The sequence below is a fragment of the Lupinus angustifolius genome, chromosome LG03 (genome assembly GCF_001865875.1).
Source record: "Lupinus angustifolius cultivar Tanjil chromosome LG03, LupAngTanjil_v1.0, whole genome shotgun sequence".
NCBI classification, from domain to species: domain Eukaryota; kingdom Viridiplantae; phylum Streptophyta; class Magnoliopsida; order Fabales; family Fabaceae; genus Lupinus; species Lupinus angustifolius.
Window position 1 is genome coordinate 21,169,871 of NC_032011.1, and position 18,429 is coordinate 21,188,299.

General features: G+C 33.0%; 2 protein-coding genes across 3 annotated transcripts in view; one reads left to right on the forward strand and one right to left on the reverse strand.

Annotated features, from left to right (window-relative positions):
* Positions 653-9,187, forward strand: LOC109343622 (casein kinase 1-like protein 2). Its single transcript, XM_019582011.1, has 14 exons — positions 653-901; positions 1,016-1,056; positions 2,056-2,125; positions 3,171-3,319; positions 3,811-3,906; positions 3,992-4,062; positions 5,448-5,509; positions 5,619-5,682; positions 5,764-5,848; positions 5,930-6,056; positions 6,198-6,280; positions 6,370-6,433; positions 8,123-8,265; positions 8,442-9,187. Exons 1-14 carry the CDS (start codon positions 826-828, stop codon positions 8,733-8,735), a joined length of 1,425 nt encoding a protein of 474 aa, XP_019437556.1. The 5' UTR covers positions 653-825; the 3' UTR covers positions 8,736-9,187.
* The window catches only part of LOC109343623 (eukaryotic initiation factor 4A-15-like), a 4,637-nt gene continuing 115 nt past the window's right edge, over positions 13,908-18,429 (reverse strand). The window contains exons 1-5 of one of the 2 annotated variants that reach the window (XM_019582012.1): positions 16,812-16,947; positions 15,935-16,004; positions 15,652-15,758; positions 14,929-15,359; positions 13,908-14,786 (exon numbers count right to left, since the gene is read on the reverse strand). In XM_019582012.1, the coding sequence (XP_019437557.1) occupies positions 14,151-14,786; positions 14,929-15,359; positions 15,652-15,758; positions 15,935-16,002 (1,242 nt within the window). In that variant the 5' untranslated portion in view covers positions 16,003-16,004; positions 16,812-16,947 and the 3' untranslated portion in view covers positions 13,908-14,150. Of the gene's footprint in view, positions 14,787-14,928; positions 15,360-15,651; positions 15,759-15,934; positions 16,005-16,811; positions 16,948-18,429 lie in introns of those variants that run through there. The other variant, XM_019582013.1, reaches the window with a different exon arrangement.

Here is an 18,429-nt window from a genome sequence, read left to right on the forward strand (position 1 = left end):
CAAAAATAATGCACACAGTATATGGATAATAAAATGAGTAAATTATATCAATTCTCTAAATTTACCAATACTACAAAGCTCATTAATTTCTTCTTTTATATTATACAACAATGTTAATCATTCACCATGAATAAGGAAGTAAACTATTTGAGTGTACCTTAGTTGTCCACCCAACAAATATTAATTCTAAGAGGGGAATATTTGATTTCTTCCTATTTAAGGATTTAGTGTTTCTTATATCACTTTTTTATACTGTCAGTAATCATCCACCAAAAGTAATACAAATCAATGGTGGATAATGTATTGACATTATAAAAAAAAATTACAGTATCAGTGCATAGATTTTTAACTTTTAACTTGTTATTCTACGTTCCAAATAACATAAGAGTAAATGTATATTCATTAGTTTGGTTAGTTACAATATCGTATTAGAATGATTTAAACACATTTTTAGAATTTTGGTATTACCATTCAGAGTATGTGAATATTCCTTCCATTATTTTTATGAATCGAATCCGTTGATTTTTTTTCTTTCTTGATCTATAAGACCTTATATTAGTAGATAGACATTGGTTTATTCATAATAATAAAATGATTTAATAGATTTTCACCTAAAATAGATATTAAACTTTGTTTGAACCTAACCCCACAATTATATGATTTTCTCAACCACCACTTATTCCCAAAAGCAATTATCTTCTTTTTCTTCTTATGATGAATCCGATCTATGAATTCTGCTTTCTACAATTAGAATTCTTTTCCTCTTTTCCAATTCATCTTTCTCATTAACTTAGGGTTTCAATTTTCAATCTCTCCATTTTTTTAATGGAACCTCGCGTTGGGAATAAATTTCGTCTCGGCCGAAAAATCGGTAGCGGCTCGTTCGGGGAGATCTATTTAGGTTCCTTCGTTTTCAAATTTTCATTTATTTGATTCATAATTATCGAAAACTTTTGTTGTTGTTGATGATGATTTTGGATTGTTGATGATGGTGAGTGTTTTCATTGTTATGCAGGTACTAATGTTCAAACTAATGAGGAGGTTGCAATTAAGCTTGTAAGTTTTTATCAAATTGGGTTTTATATTCAAATTTCACTAATTTTGTTGCTATTATTGTTCAAAATTATGTTAATTTGAAGTCTGAAGGAGAGTGCTATTTGTCAGGTTTTAAATTGTATTGGCAGTTTTTTACATGTGAATGATATCTGAAATGGGTTTGGGAAAAGTGGTTTAGGGTTAAAAAGGTGACTCTACAAAAGTGACTTATTGAGAAGCTGAAAAATATAGCTTCTCAAACAAATGTATAAGTCTTATAAGTGATTATTTATATAAAAAAATATTACTTTTTCTGTTTGATGAAAATAGCTTAAAGAAATGGGCCCTTAGTGTGATGTCAGTTTCTGCTCTGAATTAAGTTGTCTGCAATAGGTTTCTGGTATTTTGGGGTTCGTTCGATCGATGTAGCCAACTCCACCTAGTGGGATTAAGGTTTGGTTGTTGTTGTTATTGTTTTATTTAGTCCTCAGTCTTTGCCTGCAATAAACATTTGAAGCAAAGCTAAGCTAGAAGTAGGATGAATAGGTTGCTTCTGTTTAAACCTTAATGGCCAGGGTAATAATTTGCTGGTAATTGATTTAACTGTGTAGGGTCCATTTTATGTAGAAAGAATGCATGTTGTATGGAACATTTGATCACCTGCAGCATTGTTGTTAAAGAGAATTCTTTTATCTTAAAAATGTAAGAAAGCATGTGAAAGTGAATCCTATGGAAAAATTAATACATGTCTGCTATCTGTGTAGTTCACTGCCGAAGTAGAGTAACATCCTAATATGGCTTAATGTTATTCTTACATGTAGCCTACCCCACCTAATGGGACTAAGGCTTGGTAATTGTTGTTATTCTTAACGTGGCCTGTATTTGAACTTTGCTGGTTATTTTAAACGTTGTTTTTGTTAAGTGTTTTTTAGACTCTTGATATCTTTTTGTGCTCCAATGCTGATTTTTGTATTCCTTTTCCCCTGCTATTCCTTGATACTCTCTGCTCTTCTAAATTAGGAAAACGTCAAGACAAAGTACCCTCAACTGCTCTATGAGTCCAAGTTGTACAGAATTCTTCAGGGGGGAAGTAATGACTATTCTCAAATTATTTTTTATCTTTATTTCATTTGCACAACCAGGGACAAACCAATGTTAAGCATTGTGAGGGGCAGGGCAAGTTCCCTGACAACTATGTTGCATGAATATGGGTAGGTACGGATAACTGGTACAGGTACAAAATACAACATTTTTTAAATTTTAGGTATGGGTATGGCAATATAAATTTTAAATAAATAAGTAAATAAACAAATGAGTGAATACCTACTTTTGTCCTTCAAAATTTTCGCTTATACCAATTTGATCCCCGAAAAAATAAAAATTCAAATTAGTACTCAATGATCGCGAATGTAAGTCAAAATAGTACTATAAGGTGTTATAAAATTTGCTAAAAATGACTAATTTGACCCTCATTTGATATTTTTGGGACCATTTTGGGTTTTTCAATTTTTGAGACCAAACTGGTACACGTGAAAATTTTGACGGACCAGAATAGGTATTTACTCTAAACAAATTTATATAAGGTACGAAGGATCAATGTTATCACTGCAGAGGATTCAAGAATCTAAGAATGAGAGGTTGAGACCCAAAACTAACGGAGATGAGAGACTAATTGAATGACTCAGATTCAGTATTATGGTATTTCTAAGAAGAAAAAAAGGGAAAATCCCAAGTTTTCAGACCAAAATGACATAGTTTTGGAACAATTCACGCCAAAGGAGTACCCATGAGTACCGGTACTCTGTAGGTACCCGATACAGGTACTTCACAATCTTTGAAGTACCCATGCAACATAGCCTCACTACATTTGGAAATTGTTCTATTGTATGATGATTATATGACAAATATTGTTAATTCCACTTACATTTTGTATTTTTATGTTATATTTGCCCTCATTACCTAAATATTTATACTTAGACTTTTGTTCTCATTACCTAAACCTTACATTTGTATGTTATTTTTGCCCCAGTACCCAAAATATATGGGTCCGTCATTGAGCCCAACAGTTTATAATTTTACCTTAATTACCATTTTTAATGGTTATAACCTATAAAACTCAAATTTGGTCTTGGCAGCTGGAATTCCAAATGTGAAATGGTTCGGAGTGGAGGGAGATTACAATGTTCTTGTGATGGATCTGCTTGGACCTAGTCTTGAAGATCTATTTAACTTCTGTAGTAGAAAGCTCTCACTAAAAACAGTTCTCATGCTTGCTGATCAAATGGTAGGCCATTTCACACAATTCCTCTTCCTTCAAGTTGAGGACAGAAAACTCCTACGAAGTATTATATTAAAATGATACAATGAATTAAGTGTGTTTGAAGAGCTAAATTGTTCTGCTGAGAATAGTTCATGAATATTAGTTTATAAAAATAGTAATTTACCTCCTATAAGCTCTTTTTAGCATATTTTATTAAGCTTATAAGAATAAGCTCTTTTAAGCTTATTTCGTAAAAGATTATCGAATAAATGATTAATTAAGTTGTTTCTCCAAATGTGCCCTTAATGACTCATTTTGGTCCTGTAGTTCCTATTTATATAGATGGTTACCACTAATTAACTAGTTACCTGGCTTCTTAATGAACTAACAGTAATTACTAACAACTTCAGTTCCTTTACATTTGTTTACTTTTTTCCATGTAAAATACTGTATCAGTTACTAATTTTTTGTTCCTTTTAATAAAAACTTCTCCTTGTATGTTGTTTTTTTGCCAGATCAACCGTGTTGAGTTTGTTCACTCTAAATCATTTCTTCATCGGGATATCAAACCAGATAATTTCCTCATGGGCCTGGGAAGGCGGGCAAATCAGGTGGCTAATCTTCTTTACATCTTAACCTACCATGCACTATATGTAAATATATTAAGATATTTAAGTCATATCGATCTACATGTAGGTATACTGCATTGATTTTGGTTTGGCGAAGAAATACAAAGATAGTTCAACCCATCAACACATTCCATACAGGTACAAGAATTAGTTTGTTTGCGTGAATATGCTATTAATTATGGGAGCACATCTGCTGTCCCACACTTTGTGCCACTCTATGTACCATTGGCTTATAATTGGTCAGAAAAATATTTAATAATTAAATTTTAACTTAAATATATTTTTTCTGACCAATCACATGCCCATGGGACATGAAGTGGCGCAAAGTGTGGGACAGCAGATGTGTACCCATTAATTATGATTGTTTCTCTTGTTAGGCACTGGAGGCCAGCCGAAATGATATGACTTAATTTTAACTAGCTTTTTCCAATGGTATATATTGTTCATCTTCATGTGGGAGAAAATTAGAGATTTTGATGCATTAGGGAGTCATGGTATTTTTGACAATATAAAATATCAAGGCTGCATTATCAAACTTTTTAGTGGAGTAATTACTGAAAGTAGATAAACCAATCATGTTTATCTGTCTTTAACTAGTATCCATTTCATTGCCAGTGTTTATTATCACTTCACATTTCCTTGATTCAGTTGCTTAATTTTATGTTCTGAAATAATTTATTTACCTGATGGGTTGGTGGTAAGAAGTGTAATAAATTTAATCATGCATAGAGTGCTTTCTAGCTATGAAGCCTAGGTACTCCATAAATGGAAAAGTATGGATGTCATACCCTTATTCGATGTCGATATGCATACTATACTTCCTGATATGTATCCAAGAAGTATCCCATTTTTTTTTTTGACAATGTTTTATCAACATCTTTTAGATATGACTCCGATAGGACTTAAGATTCTTTGTTCGTTACTTAAACATGTTTCACACCCCTAGCTCCTAACCCTAGTATCAGAAAGTGATTTGTAAATATGTTATTGAATTGTAATTTGTAGGCTATTATAGAGTCTGGCTTCTTTTGAATTGTACTATTGATTTTTCGTTGACATTCATCATAAAGGAAAGAATATATTATGATATGAGCAAAACTATGGTTTTTTGTTTTGATGTCAAGAATCTTTTTGTAAATTATGATCATATAGTTATGTATTAATGATAAATGATCAATGACTCTCAACAAATATTTGGAATCTATATAAAATGTGCTATTATTTATTTTTATAAATTTGTGTTAAGAATCTACACAATGTTGTATATTCATTCTTGTAATTAAAAAATTCCCTGTATCTCCATATCTGGCTCGAATCTCATATTGTACTATGTATCTGGGCTTCTTAACTTTCTGGCATTGCTATTTTATCATAGTTTTATTTATAGGAACAGATTGTAATTCTTATCAGTAATATCGCATCCATATTTCAGTATTAATTTCATAGCCTGGACTTGGCTGGTATTCTTTTGATATTACTTTATTTGTTGTCGCGTACAATCTCTTTGATCATTATAACTACAGGGAGAATAAGAATTTGACTGGAACTGCAAGATATGCTAGCATGAATACTCACCTTGGCATTGGTGTGTATGATCATTTGTTTCTTCCCTGGAATTCTGTTTAATGTTTGGTTCAGTTTCGTTATCTAACACATACATGTTACTTGGTACATTTTTGGTGATTGATGTGTAGAGCAAAGTCGAAGGGATGATCTAGAGTCTCTTGGTTATGTCTTGATGTACTTCCTGAGGGGAAGGTGATTATTGCTATCTACCCAAATTTGTTGTCTTCTGGTACAGTTTTCAAAGCTTTTGTTTTGATTTGCATTTATATGTAGTCTTCCTTGGCAAGGACTTAAAGCAGGAAATAAGAAACAGAAGTATGAGAAAATCAGTGAAAAAAAGGTTTCTACCTCGATAGAGGTAGGTTTAGTTATTTAGCCTCCCTTAATGTATGTTGCACTATATCACAAATTCCACCCATAACTTATCGCTTATTTTCAGGCCTTGTGTCGAGGCTATCCAACTGAATTTGCATCTTACTTCCATTACTGTCGATCATTAAGGTTTGATGATAGGCCAGATTATGCTTACCTCAAAAGAATATTTCGTGACCTGTTTATTCGTGAAGGTTTGAAATTATTCTCATATAGATGATATATCTCTTCTCCCAGTTCTCAATTTTATCATGTGTATACTTTCTGGTGTGATTTGCTTTTCAATCTAAAAAGAACATTATATTTGCCTTCTCAGTACATTGGCATTTGGACAGGATTCCAGTTTGATTATGTGTTTGATTGGACTATCTTGAAGTATCAACAATCACAGCTAGCTACTCCTCCGACACGTGGCATTGTAAGCAGGAATTCTATCTTCATTTTCCCCTGCGGGGGCCTTTCTTTGTCATCAACAATAGGTAGGATTATGAGATGCTTGTTTTATAGGGTCCTGGCGCTGGAACTAGTTCTGGATTGCCTCCGGCTGTGACTAATGCTGATAGACAGACAGGTAGTTTCTTTGAAGATATTTTCTGTTTCTAATTGACATTGAAGTTTAGTTACTATAGTTGACTATAAAGAAAACACTGACACGACACAATGTGGGGACACACCGAAATCTAAAAATTGTAGGACATCATCACACAATTTAATGAAAAAATTCATAATTTATGATAGGTTTAATTATGTCCTTAGTCCATGTAAGGTAGGGGTCTTTTGATTTTCATCCTTATAAAAAACAAAGTTGGTCGAAGTCGCTCTAACTCGTTTATTTGTGTTTTAGTCCTTGTTTTTAGTAGAGATGTGACATGGATCAAATCCAAAACCTAAATACATTACAGGGACCAATTCCAAAACATCAACAAATTACAGGAATCAAACCCAAAATGTCAAACACGTTATGGGGACCAAATTCAAAACAAAAACATAGTACCAACTAACAGCAGAGAGCCAGAGACTAAAGTCAAAGCAAACGAGTTTACAGGGACTTTAAACAAACAAAAACTTCTAAAGAGGCCAAAATTAAAAGACTCGTACTTTACCAGGTCAAAAAAACTTATTTAAGCCATTTTGATTTTAGTCCTTGCCGTTAGCCATGGTTTGTTAAGTGCTAATGTGACAGGAGCCAAATCCAAAATCAAAACATCAACACATTATAGGGACCAAATCTTAAATAAAAAACCATGTGATGTACTGTGCCAACTAGCAGTAGGGATTAAACTCAAAATGAATAAGTTTAAAGGGATCTTGGCCATTTTTTTACAAGGATATAAACCAAAAGATCCATACTTTACATAGATTGAAAAATATTTTAGCCTTTATAATATTTATGATATGATATGATTCATAAGCTTCAACATTTAAAACATCTGGTGCCGATATTGGCTACTTATTAAGTCCCTCCCAGAAAACATGGAGCATAGTTCTATGAACATTTTCCAAAAAAAATCCTCAACAAACTTGCTCTAAATTCCTAATGGAACAAGCCATGTACAAAGTACACATACATCAAGAAAATTAACCAGCATGAATATCTACATATTAATTTCATTTTGCTCTCCACCGTCAACATGATGGTGGCATGATGCCTCGGTCGCACAGGGAGGTAGATGGTTAGATTGGATAGGGTTGTCTAACAGTGAAAACATTGCAAACTGGCTAAGGTAGGTGGTGGTAAGTGAGTAATTGAGCTTCAGTATGGGATATTTGGGTATACACTGCTTTATGCCCTTTTTAAATGGTAATTGATTTTTTTTTTTCAAATTTAAAGCCATGTTTTCTGGTGTCTGCATTTCTGAGCTGGGAAAAATATTTGTTAATTGGACCCGTGTGGACACGAACATGTGTGTCATTCTTGTGTCACTATGTCTGACACGGACAGTACACAGCACCAAATGTTTTCTTTATAGATAATTTTTTAGTGTGTGCTTTTATTAGTATATTCAACTATAACCCATGCTTTATCTAGCTTGTTGTCATTCATGTGATCAAACCTTTTTTCACATATTTTCTTAATTTCAATTGAATTATTTTTTTTAGCTATCTCGCTTCCTTGCTGTTACATTGTAATCGTCAATTCATTATTTCAACTACTTGTTAATGTAGGTGTTGTAATAGCTCTTATTCTGCCATGGTTAAGTAGCATCTGGTTGGCTTGAGATATTTTGTTTGTTTTTTTTTTGGTTTATTTGTCTCACAGGAGGGGAAGAAGGGCGACCACCTGGACTGGTGTCAGCGGAGTCCTCGCGTCGAAGAATGCCAGGGCCCGTTGTAAATTCTGCAAGTTTTTCAAAGCAGAAAAGTCCAATCATGAATGATTCTGCTGTTAACAAGGATGCTGCGGTGAGTTGTTTGGAGTGCTCGATTTCCTTGGGGTTCCATTTAAAAAGTCTGATCATTGTGTTCTTCTGTTTACTCTCACTGATTATGAATGTGTAATGTTTGATGTAAAAGTATGCAACTCACTTTAGTTTTTTACTCTTGCAAAAAAACAATTTGCATCATTTATGATCATGCAGATATCAAGTACCAATTTCATGGGCCAGTCAAGCGGATCAAGGCGATTTGCTCTCTCTGGTAGCCGTGAGGCATTTGTTGGCAGTGAATCAGATATTCGTACTCGTACAACTGAGGCTGGCTCCGGAGCAGCATACAAAATTTCGAGTGGGCAAAGAAATTCACCAATTGGATCTTCAGATCCCAAGAGAGCAGTGTCATCTGCAAGAAACACTTCCGATGTCAAGAACTATGAAACTGCCGTCAAGGGCATTGAGGGTTTGCAGTTAGAGAATGACGAGAGGACCCATCACTGATTTCTCACCTTTTCATTCATCTTGTAAATGTAAGTTCGAGTTGACAGACACTGCAATGTTTGCTCATGTTGCTAAGGTGAGCTATGGAGGGATGTTAGTTTCAACTCAGAAATCTGGGTTTGTATTGTTTACTCATTTGCTCATATAATGCAGCTATGAAGCTGAAAGATCTAGAGCTAAACCAGGGATTGTTCTCTCTGTATAGTTCTCTGTTCAGGACTAAATTGGCACTTATCTTATGGCAGGAACTCCTAGATTTTGTAACCTTGTACTGTGAATTATTGTTGATTTACCAGATGTCTACAGTGTCATTTGAACCAATATAGTTCAAAACTACCAAATATTTGCAAAAGAATGTAATTAGCCATTATTATTATATTCTTTGTTTGGATGAGATTCAAGTTTCAAAAAGTTAAGTCTCTGAAGATTACTGTGGCATTTTGAATATTTCAGTTTTTTGGAATGTTTCTACCTTGTGAAATTCCTGTCAAGCATAAATCTTTGTAAGTCTAGTTTTCTTTTAATTATTTTTAAGATTTCATCTTAAAACTGATTGACAATATGAGAAGTAGTTCATCGTGTATTTAAACCAAGCACGAGAGAATGAGACACATATTCTACATGAAGAGGTATATATGATACGATCTACTGGTTTCCATAATGGTGACAAGACCATTGTTTGCAAGCTTCACAAGACTTTATATAGGCTCAAACAAGCTCCTAGACCATGGTTTAAGAAGTTTAAAGGTACCCTTCTCTAGTTAGGATTTTAGAATAGGAAATGTGATAATTCATGCCTTTCCTCTCAAAAAGGTAGGAAATTTGGAATACTTTATGGGGATTGAAGGTAAACATCTTCCAAATGGCTCTTTGTTTCTCTCTCAAACCATGTATGTTAAAGATCTTAGGAAAGCCAATATGGATTCTACCAAACCTAGCATTACACCTATGGCAATTACTTGTAGGCTATTCAAAACTGAGTCAAAATCATTTGATAATCTCACCTTGTTCAGGTTAGTGGTTGGAGCTCTTCAATATGCTACAATTATTAGACCTCATTTAGCTTATAGTGTAAAGAAGGTGTGTCAATATATGATTAATCCTCTTGAACAACATTGGGTTGTTGTCAAAAGGATTCTAAGATATCTCCAAGGAACTCTTACTATTGGCATACATCTCAAAGTTGTTGTTTCTGCTCCCTCTTTTCCTATCATTCTAACAACACTATGTGATGCAGATTTGGGCACTGATCTTGATGATAGGAAATCTATATCAGGAGCTTGTTTATTTGTTGGGCCTAATCTAGTAACCTAGTGGTCAAAGAAGCAACAAACAGTCTCCAGATCCAACACTGAAGCTGAATACAGGAGTCTTGCTCTTACCTCTCAAGAAATGATTTGGGTTGAGTCTTTGCTTTCAGAACTCAAAGTTCCTCATCAAGTTCCTCTTATTCTTTGTGATAACTTAAGCAATGTGGCTATGGCTCACAATCCTATTCTCCATAATAGGACCAAGCACATAGAACTAAATCTCTTTTTTGTGAGAGATAGGATTCAAGCCAAGTTTCTTCAAGTGAAACACATTCCTTCTGAATTTCAAACATCTGATGTGCTCACCAAGCCACTGACTATTGCGAGGTTTCTAACACTAAGGAAGCAACTCAAAGTAGTTAACTTAGCATTCTTAGTCAACTACCCTAGTTTATATTAGAGAATAAGAGTTCAAATGTACTAGCTAGATTGGTTTCTATCTTAAGCAACAATTGTTACATTTGTAACATGCAAATTAACAATTGTCACATACAGATTACTTTGTTAGTTAAGTAACTACTCAAGTTAGTTGCTATTATGTTTTGTTAGAGGTGATAACTTTTGTTATTTCACCTTCTTACCTTTCTGATTCAGCTTTCCTCTTCTATTTAAAGGGTTAAGCTTCTTGATTGTAATCATCAATTCAATTCAATAAAGAAAAGCAAATTCACATAAACATTACAGCTTTATTCTTCTTTCATTTTATACTTTTACAATTTTCTAACATCTCTCTTTACATAAGTGTGATGGACTAATAAGTTTCTATTACTCATAAATCTTCTGATTAAGGTTCTATTTGGGATCATCTGACTCAATCACTCACATGCAATGTAACTTGACTTTTTTGTGATTTACATTCATAGGAAATAGAATGATCATTGATAATAACATTGAACTTCAAATATTACTACTCTTTTTCTCTCATATCAATGAGTCGTTATTTCATCTAGATCGAATCCTTTCTTCGCAGGGTTCACCAATTATTTTTATTTGTCACATGATTGCGGTGGTTAATAGATGTTGCATTTGAAGATCAAATAAAATAAAGTTTAATATTTATCAACTTTCCCTATATAGATTTATACACAGTCATTATGCCATTTATCATTAATTTATATTACATTTTTTGGATAGTCAATATAAGAGAATAAAATATATCATTAAACCAGAAGATAACTTCACTCCTTAAATTTACTCCATGTTTGACATGTGTCTCATTTCTTTTCGTTCTAGAAGTTTACATTTTAAAATATATAATAGAAAGAGAACTAAAACATATCAAATACTAAGTAGATTTAGCCTTTGTTTAGTAGGTAAAGTTACATAAGAGGGAAAAGGAGAAGCGAGAGAGGGAAGTTATTTGGTTGAAAAGAGAAAGAGAAAGAGAAAAGAAAGAGTAAAAAAAGTGCGGGTTCCACAAAAAACATTCTTCCCACTTATGAGAAAAAATGAAAGGAGAATAAGTAAACATAACATGTCAATAATATCTTAATGACCTCTTAATTTTACATCTTATTTTCTATTTAATTTATAATAATTATTATTTCAATTATTGATTAGTAATTAAAAACTAATTATTAGAATAATGTATATCATAATATTTAAATTATTATCTTTTACTAACTTATAATAATAAATATTTTTATATTATATTTATTTTTAATGATATTATTGCCATTTAAAAAATTGAAAATGTTATATTGTCTTACTAATTCATCCTACAAATACTCATATTTAAAATAAAATAATATATTTCACAAAGTGATACTTTGGTGAGAAATTAGAGGGGTGAAATGTCAAAAATGTCCTTTTTTATTTTATATACTTTTAGATTTTAAATACTACTAATATTAGTAAATCTCTTTTGAATATAAAAAGCATCAATTAAAAATATTAATTGAAATTATAATAAACTATACATATATAATAAAAAGCTATAATTTAAAATTATAACATTTATTTTTAATTTAATAAAAAAAATATTTCCCTCCATTTTCTTTATTTTAGGGAGATTTTTGTCATTTGAATCATAATATTATCTCTCTTCTCATTTTCTCTTCAATCAAACAAAAGAGAAAGAGAAAAATATTCATTTTCTCTCATTCTTCTCGTATTCCAAACATCACAAAAATCTACTATATTTTTTCATATTTCTCTTTCTTTCTCACTTCTTTCTTTCTTCTTATTTTCTCTTCTACAACCAAACAAAGACAAAAATATAAATTATATTTTAGTATAATGAGACAATTTATTCTCAATGATTAAATATGAATAGTGAATGATGCAGTGATAATATATAGAATTCATACACTGTTTATGCATTAATCTTTTTATATTTTCCAATTTCTTCATTTGAAGTTCCAAATGAATGGCAACATGTTTTTATGAAAAGCAGATTTTCATTAAAGCACATGTGCATCAAACTATGCCCCTTTTCATTAAAGCACATGTTTTTATGAATTTTGTGTAGTGAAAAGCAGTTTTTATCAAGAAGAAGAAAAATGTTAATGAAGTTATCCCTCATCCAATTATCCCAATGATTTCCCTTCCAACAATTAGTCGTGTTGGAATGCAATGTGTCTTACCCCACCTTATCCTGATGGAATTAAAATACATAAAATTATGTATTTTTTTTGGTACCTTGATGTCTTTTAGTACATACATAAAATTATGTATGATGAATAAATGTGAATGTTATCTTAGTTATTAATTATTATTCTTTCATTCCAAAAAGAAATTTGTAAAATTCCAAGGACGTTGTCCCAAACTAAAGTTATAGTAATAAATAATGTAAAGAATCAATTTTACATTGTTCCAAATTGATATTTGATAAAATTGGGATAAATATGTTTTTATTCTGTTGGTTAAATATATATTTTAATTCATTGGTAGTAAATAACTAACTAAACCCACTTTTTTCCTGCACTAACTCGAAAATGGTATTGAACCACCGTAATTCGAGTAAACCAAAAGTTAATTTATAACACGACTTTTAATTGATCCAAATTTTATTTTTTAATTTTTTTCTACAAAAATTGGATTTTAGAAACAAGATCTTCAAACTACTCAGTATATATGGACAGGCACATGTATATTGATGATAATTGTTCTATCTTGTGGGTACCCACTAAAAGCGGCAGAAAACCCACAACTGAGTACTCATACAGGTACAGACAAGTACAACTAAAATTTTTCTCGTGTATAACGGGTAGCTACTATCCATGCATGTAGTCATCCCTAATTGCAACACTTATTTGAGTGTTGATGTTAGACTTCCACCCAGGGTAGAAAATGGCAAAAATAAATGTTACCAAGACTTTAAATGTTTTGGTACTAATCAACAACATTCCAAATTACTTATTAAAGCTGTGCACATTGAGCCAACATCATGAGTATTAAAATCTTCCAATGTCAAGATAGCAAAAATAAAAAGTTAACATGCCCCATTGAAGCTTGTAATTTTGGCCTAGCACAAATGAATGATGATTTGGTGATGAGAACAACTAGAGGTGGCAAAATTATTCATAATTCATCAATTAGAGCTACTGGATTTAGATGGATATAATCCAATAGATGGTGTTGATGATGGATGGATGGATAGTGTTCTGAACAAAGGTATTTGCAGTACTTAGAACCAACAACTCCATTTCACACCAATGACTACCCATTCATGAAAAATGGAACAAGTGAGAGCTGTTTTCAGTGGCAAAATAGCAATATACAGACATGCTTACAGATGATCACTTTCATTTTACTAAGTTAGAAAATATATTTATGTAATGAAGAGAATGAAATGACCTAAGTCCATTTTCAATACATACAAAAAAACCCACACTACCACAATGTATGTTATGTTATAATTATAATAAATTAAAATGTATATTAAACTGCAAAGGAAATACATCAATTCCAGCAATAATGAGATTCCACATTGCAAGTACATATTCAACTGGCTGAATTTAAATTAAATTACTAGACCTATAAAAAGTTCAAACAAGGGTTTAAAAGCGGAAATACAACAAAAGGGGAAAAGGAAAAGAAACATTACATAAAACTTACTTCAAGAAACGAACTTCCCTATAATATGATGGACTCAAAATTTTCTTCAGAGGAGTTCAGCAACATTTGATGGCAGCTCCTCAATTACCACATTGTAGAACTTCTGGATGTCAAAAAGCATTCTGTCATCATCCTTTGTGACAAAGTTGATGGCAACACCCTTCCTACCGAACCTTCCACTACGACCAATACGATGGAGATAGTTCTCAGGCTGTGTTGGGAGATCATAATTTATAACTAGAGACACTTGCTGGACATCAATACCACGAGCCAAAAGATCAGTAGTTATTAAAACACGGGAAGACCCAGAACGGAATTCACGCATGATAATGTCACGGGTATTCTGGTCCATGTCTCCATGGGTTGCTGAGACTGTGTGGTCTCGGCTTCGCATCTTGTCGGTAAGCCAATCAACCTTCCTTCTGGTGTTCACAAAAATGACACTCTGAGTGATCGCCAATGTCTCATAAAGATCACAAAGTGTGTCCAGCTTCCACTCCTCTTTCTCCACATTGACATGAAACTGCTTAATACCCTCCAAGGTAAGCTCATCACGCTTCACAAGGATCCTCACAGGTTTATTCATAAATTTCCTTGTGATCTCAAGTGCCTCCGGAGGCATGGTAGCAGAGAAAACTCCCACTTGAATCTTGGATGGAAGCAGCTGGAATATATCATAGATCTGACAACATGAAAGCAAAAGTTAAAGTATCTATGCATAAACATAATTCTTTAACCAATAGGGCAGTAAAAATATAGTAGAAAGGAACTACCTTCCACGTTTTAATATAATGAGACAAAAGAAATTATGAATTAAAAAGCACCTGATCTTTAAAACCACGGGAAAGCATTTCATCAGCCTCATCCAATACAAACATCTTGATATAATCTGGCCTAAGTGACTGCCTGCGTAGCATATCAAACACACGACCAGGAGTGCCAACAACAACATGAACACCGCTTGATAGAATACGTTGGTCTTCACGAACACTGGTACCTCCCACACAAGCATGCACCTTCACACCTAAATAGTCTCCAAGTGCCCTCATAACCTTCTCAATCTGCTGAGCAAGCTCACGGGTTGGTGCCAAAACCAAGGCCTGGCATTCAGTCACACTGTAGTCAAGTTGCTGCAGAATCCCAGAACAAAATGTTGCAGTCTTCCCAGTTCCAGACTGAGCCTGCTGTATAACATCAAGTCCCTGGCAGAATGGAACAATTCCCCTTTGCTGAATAGCTGATGGCTTCTCGAAACCTAAACACATGTCAAACTACTTTAAAATTTTAAACATACTGTTTCAGGGGGGGAACAGTGGCAGGACAATGAACACCATGGTACAGAAGAATGATGATGTCCCAAGTGTTATGTTTCCACCACATACTTGAAACATTTTTTTGAAAGAAAAAAAGGATTTACAAATTCTCAAAAATAAAGAACAGAATTTCATTACCACATTAAAGTATGAACATACTTCGTTGGGTTAAACCATTAAAAACTAAATAATAAAACAGAAAGCAGAAGTGGCTAAAAAGAACATTGAATCTACCATATGCATAGATGCCTCTCAGGAGATTTTCTTGCAAGCCCATAGCATCAAAACTATCATGAACCTCATCGTAAGAAGTGAAGAAGTCCTGTCCCTCAGATGTAAGCCTGTAGCCATTAAAAGTTATCAAAATCAAACAGATAACACATTAGAATCCCACTGCAAGTACACATCTAAGTGCAGACAGAAACATGCACAACAACCTCAGTAAAAGAGAATGCTAATAAAACCGCATTGCATACTTTTAGTTATGAACGAGAAAAGGTTAAGTGAAAGCTCTTACAACTCATTCATCTTGGAATCAAATTGCTTAGCATCAAACTGTGACCCCTCAGGTGCTGCTGCTGCCATGACTGCAAGATGAAAAGAAATTATATTACCGTGAAATTTAGGGAGCATGTTTGGTTTGGCATTCAGCCGATCCAAACCCCATTAACAGCCCAAAAGTGCCTCAACATGGTGCTAAAAACATTGGCACTGTCTACCGAAAAATAACATATGGACTCAAATATCATTCTAATGCCACAACCCAACATTCTGTTATGATGCTTTTCTGTGAGGAAAAATCCATTTAAGTGTGTGTTCAAAAATATCCACTATAACACAACAATGTTTTGAACATATTATATACTCCAGAACTGATTGTATTTTACAATACCAAAAAAACAGAAATTCTTTCACAAATATATTTAAAATCCATATTTTGAAACATCAATTCATTTTCGATCTAATCTAACTAATGGAATAACACATTCTCCTCTTGGCAATAACACATCAAATATTCATTTTTGTAAACACAATGCAAAAAAATAAATATAGTTAACAAAATCACTTTTTAGATACAAGTTTAGAAACACAAATCACTTCACTCAATAAAAACATAAACCTAAAAGGGAAAAGGAACGAGAAGAACCATATCTATGAACAAAAAAAACATAAAAACAATTAAACTGATACCACTCTTAGAAATCATTTTTTCTAACAGATTCAACATTTAGTAGTAAACATAGGAAAAGTAAGAATAAAAAAATCATCAAATTTTCAATTTAATCGATATCAAATGAAGTTGTAAAAATACAAAAATCAAACAGAGAACAAAATGAATGAAGAGAGAAATCATCGCAACGTAGAAGATTGAAGAAGAATAAGAGATTAAGAACCTTAGAATGAAGATGAAAAAGTTGGTTGAGAACAGTTAGGGTTTCAAAAACTCCTCGGATCTACGCCGCGGAGTGAAGGAAAGATAAAAGAAAGAGAGAGAGTGTTTTATAATGTCAATATATGGAAATTTATGAGAAAACAAAAGGATTATAGCAACAAAAATAAATAATAATAATAATGTCTTTTTTTTTTTAATGTATGATATCAAGTTGAATTTTGAAACCGATAAAATTGAATAAAATTAAAGTATAAAAAGTTGGTTTATTCGATTTTATGATTCAATTTGATTTTAATTTGGGATGTCCCATTTCACATATTTTTTAAATCATCATATATGAATTTATCATAGAATAAAAATATAAAAAAATGCAATATATGAGAATAAAAATATAATTAAGATAGTGTACGAAAGATTGATGATAAATTAATATAAAAAATAAAAACAATGAAATAATATGTGGAAGTTTATATTAGTTATTAATGAGAAATATTACAAATGATAAATTTGAAATATAAAAATTATGTCATTGTAAAAATTATTATTTATTCTAATTTTATTAATAGTATAGAAGTATAAATATAGTTTAAGAGTTTCAACTTTACTATGTGTTAACTTCTACAAGTTCAATACTTATCTTGTAAAATGTGTTGTTATGTAATTAGTTGCACACACATTTTAGGAAGGAGTTTGAATTATTATTATTATATATGTCAAATAAGTTTGATACCTTTTTTACTTTTTTGTTTTGTATGAGATGACTGGAATTTTATATAAAAAAATTACTATGATTCTTGGTCTGGGATCGTCCGGGGTGACTCAACGATAGTCGTAGTGGTAGGGACGTTACTCTTTGAGTTATGATGTGAATTGGGGCACTGCCAAGAAAGGAACCCAGGATACCACATAGCGAGATCGGCTGGCCGTAAGAGGCTTGGTCTGGGATCGTCCAGGGTATTCAGCGATGGTCGTAGTGGTGGGATGTATTTCCTTTATATTACGTGTTAACGTAAGATCGGGACCCACAAGAAGCATTCCTGATAGAGATGACTTAAGGTGGGCCGAGCATGGTAAATAATGATTACAATATTTAATCAGCTAACTGTGGTGAGTGTTCATATGCATATGGTTAATAATGGAGTAGTGGAGAGGAAATTGACGGTATGACTTAGATGTGGTGAGTGTTCATATGCATATGGTTAATAATGGAGTATTGGAGAGGAAATTGACGGTATGACTTAGAGCACCGTGAAGTAAGCAGGGACGGCACTGATTGGACGGTGATTCGCCAACAATGTCTTGAGGGAGAGTCTGGGTGAGACGAGTCCCTTGTATTCCTGGGGAGGTACCCTGTTGGATCGGACAGTTCTCACAGGCCAAACTAGGCAATCTCTGACAACCCCTGGATTGCATTCGAGATCAATGAGAGGGATGCCCAGAAAGCGTTTGTACGACCTAGGTCCGGGTAGGACTGTTCCTGAGGGAACCGATCGATCTATTTTTAATTCCTTGCGAGGATATGTTATTTCGGGTGCGTACAAAGTGGCTTACTATGGGACCTGTACTTTTGATTTATTTCCAACTAGGTTATTGGGAGGATATTGGTGTGAGGTGGATGA

Excerpts from the sequence above, each read along its gene's own strand:
- LOC109343622 (XM_019582011.1), top strand. The coding sequence starts at position 826 with ATGGAACCTCGCGTTGGGAATAAATTTCGTCTCGGCCGAAAAATCGGT. Across the intron at positions 6,057-6,197 it reads TGACCTGTTTATTCGTGAAG|GATTCCAGTTTGATTATGTG; the intron begins GTTTGAAATTAT and ends GCATTTGGACAG. Across the intron at positions 6,281-6,369 it reads CTCCTCCGACACGTGGCATT|GGTCCTGGCGCTGGAACTAG; the intron begins GTAAGCAGGAAT and ends CTTGTTTTATAG.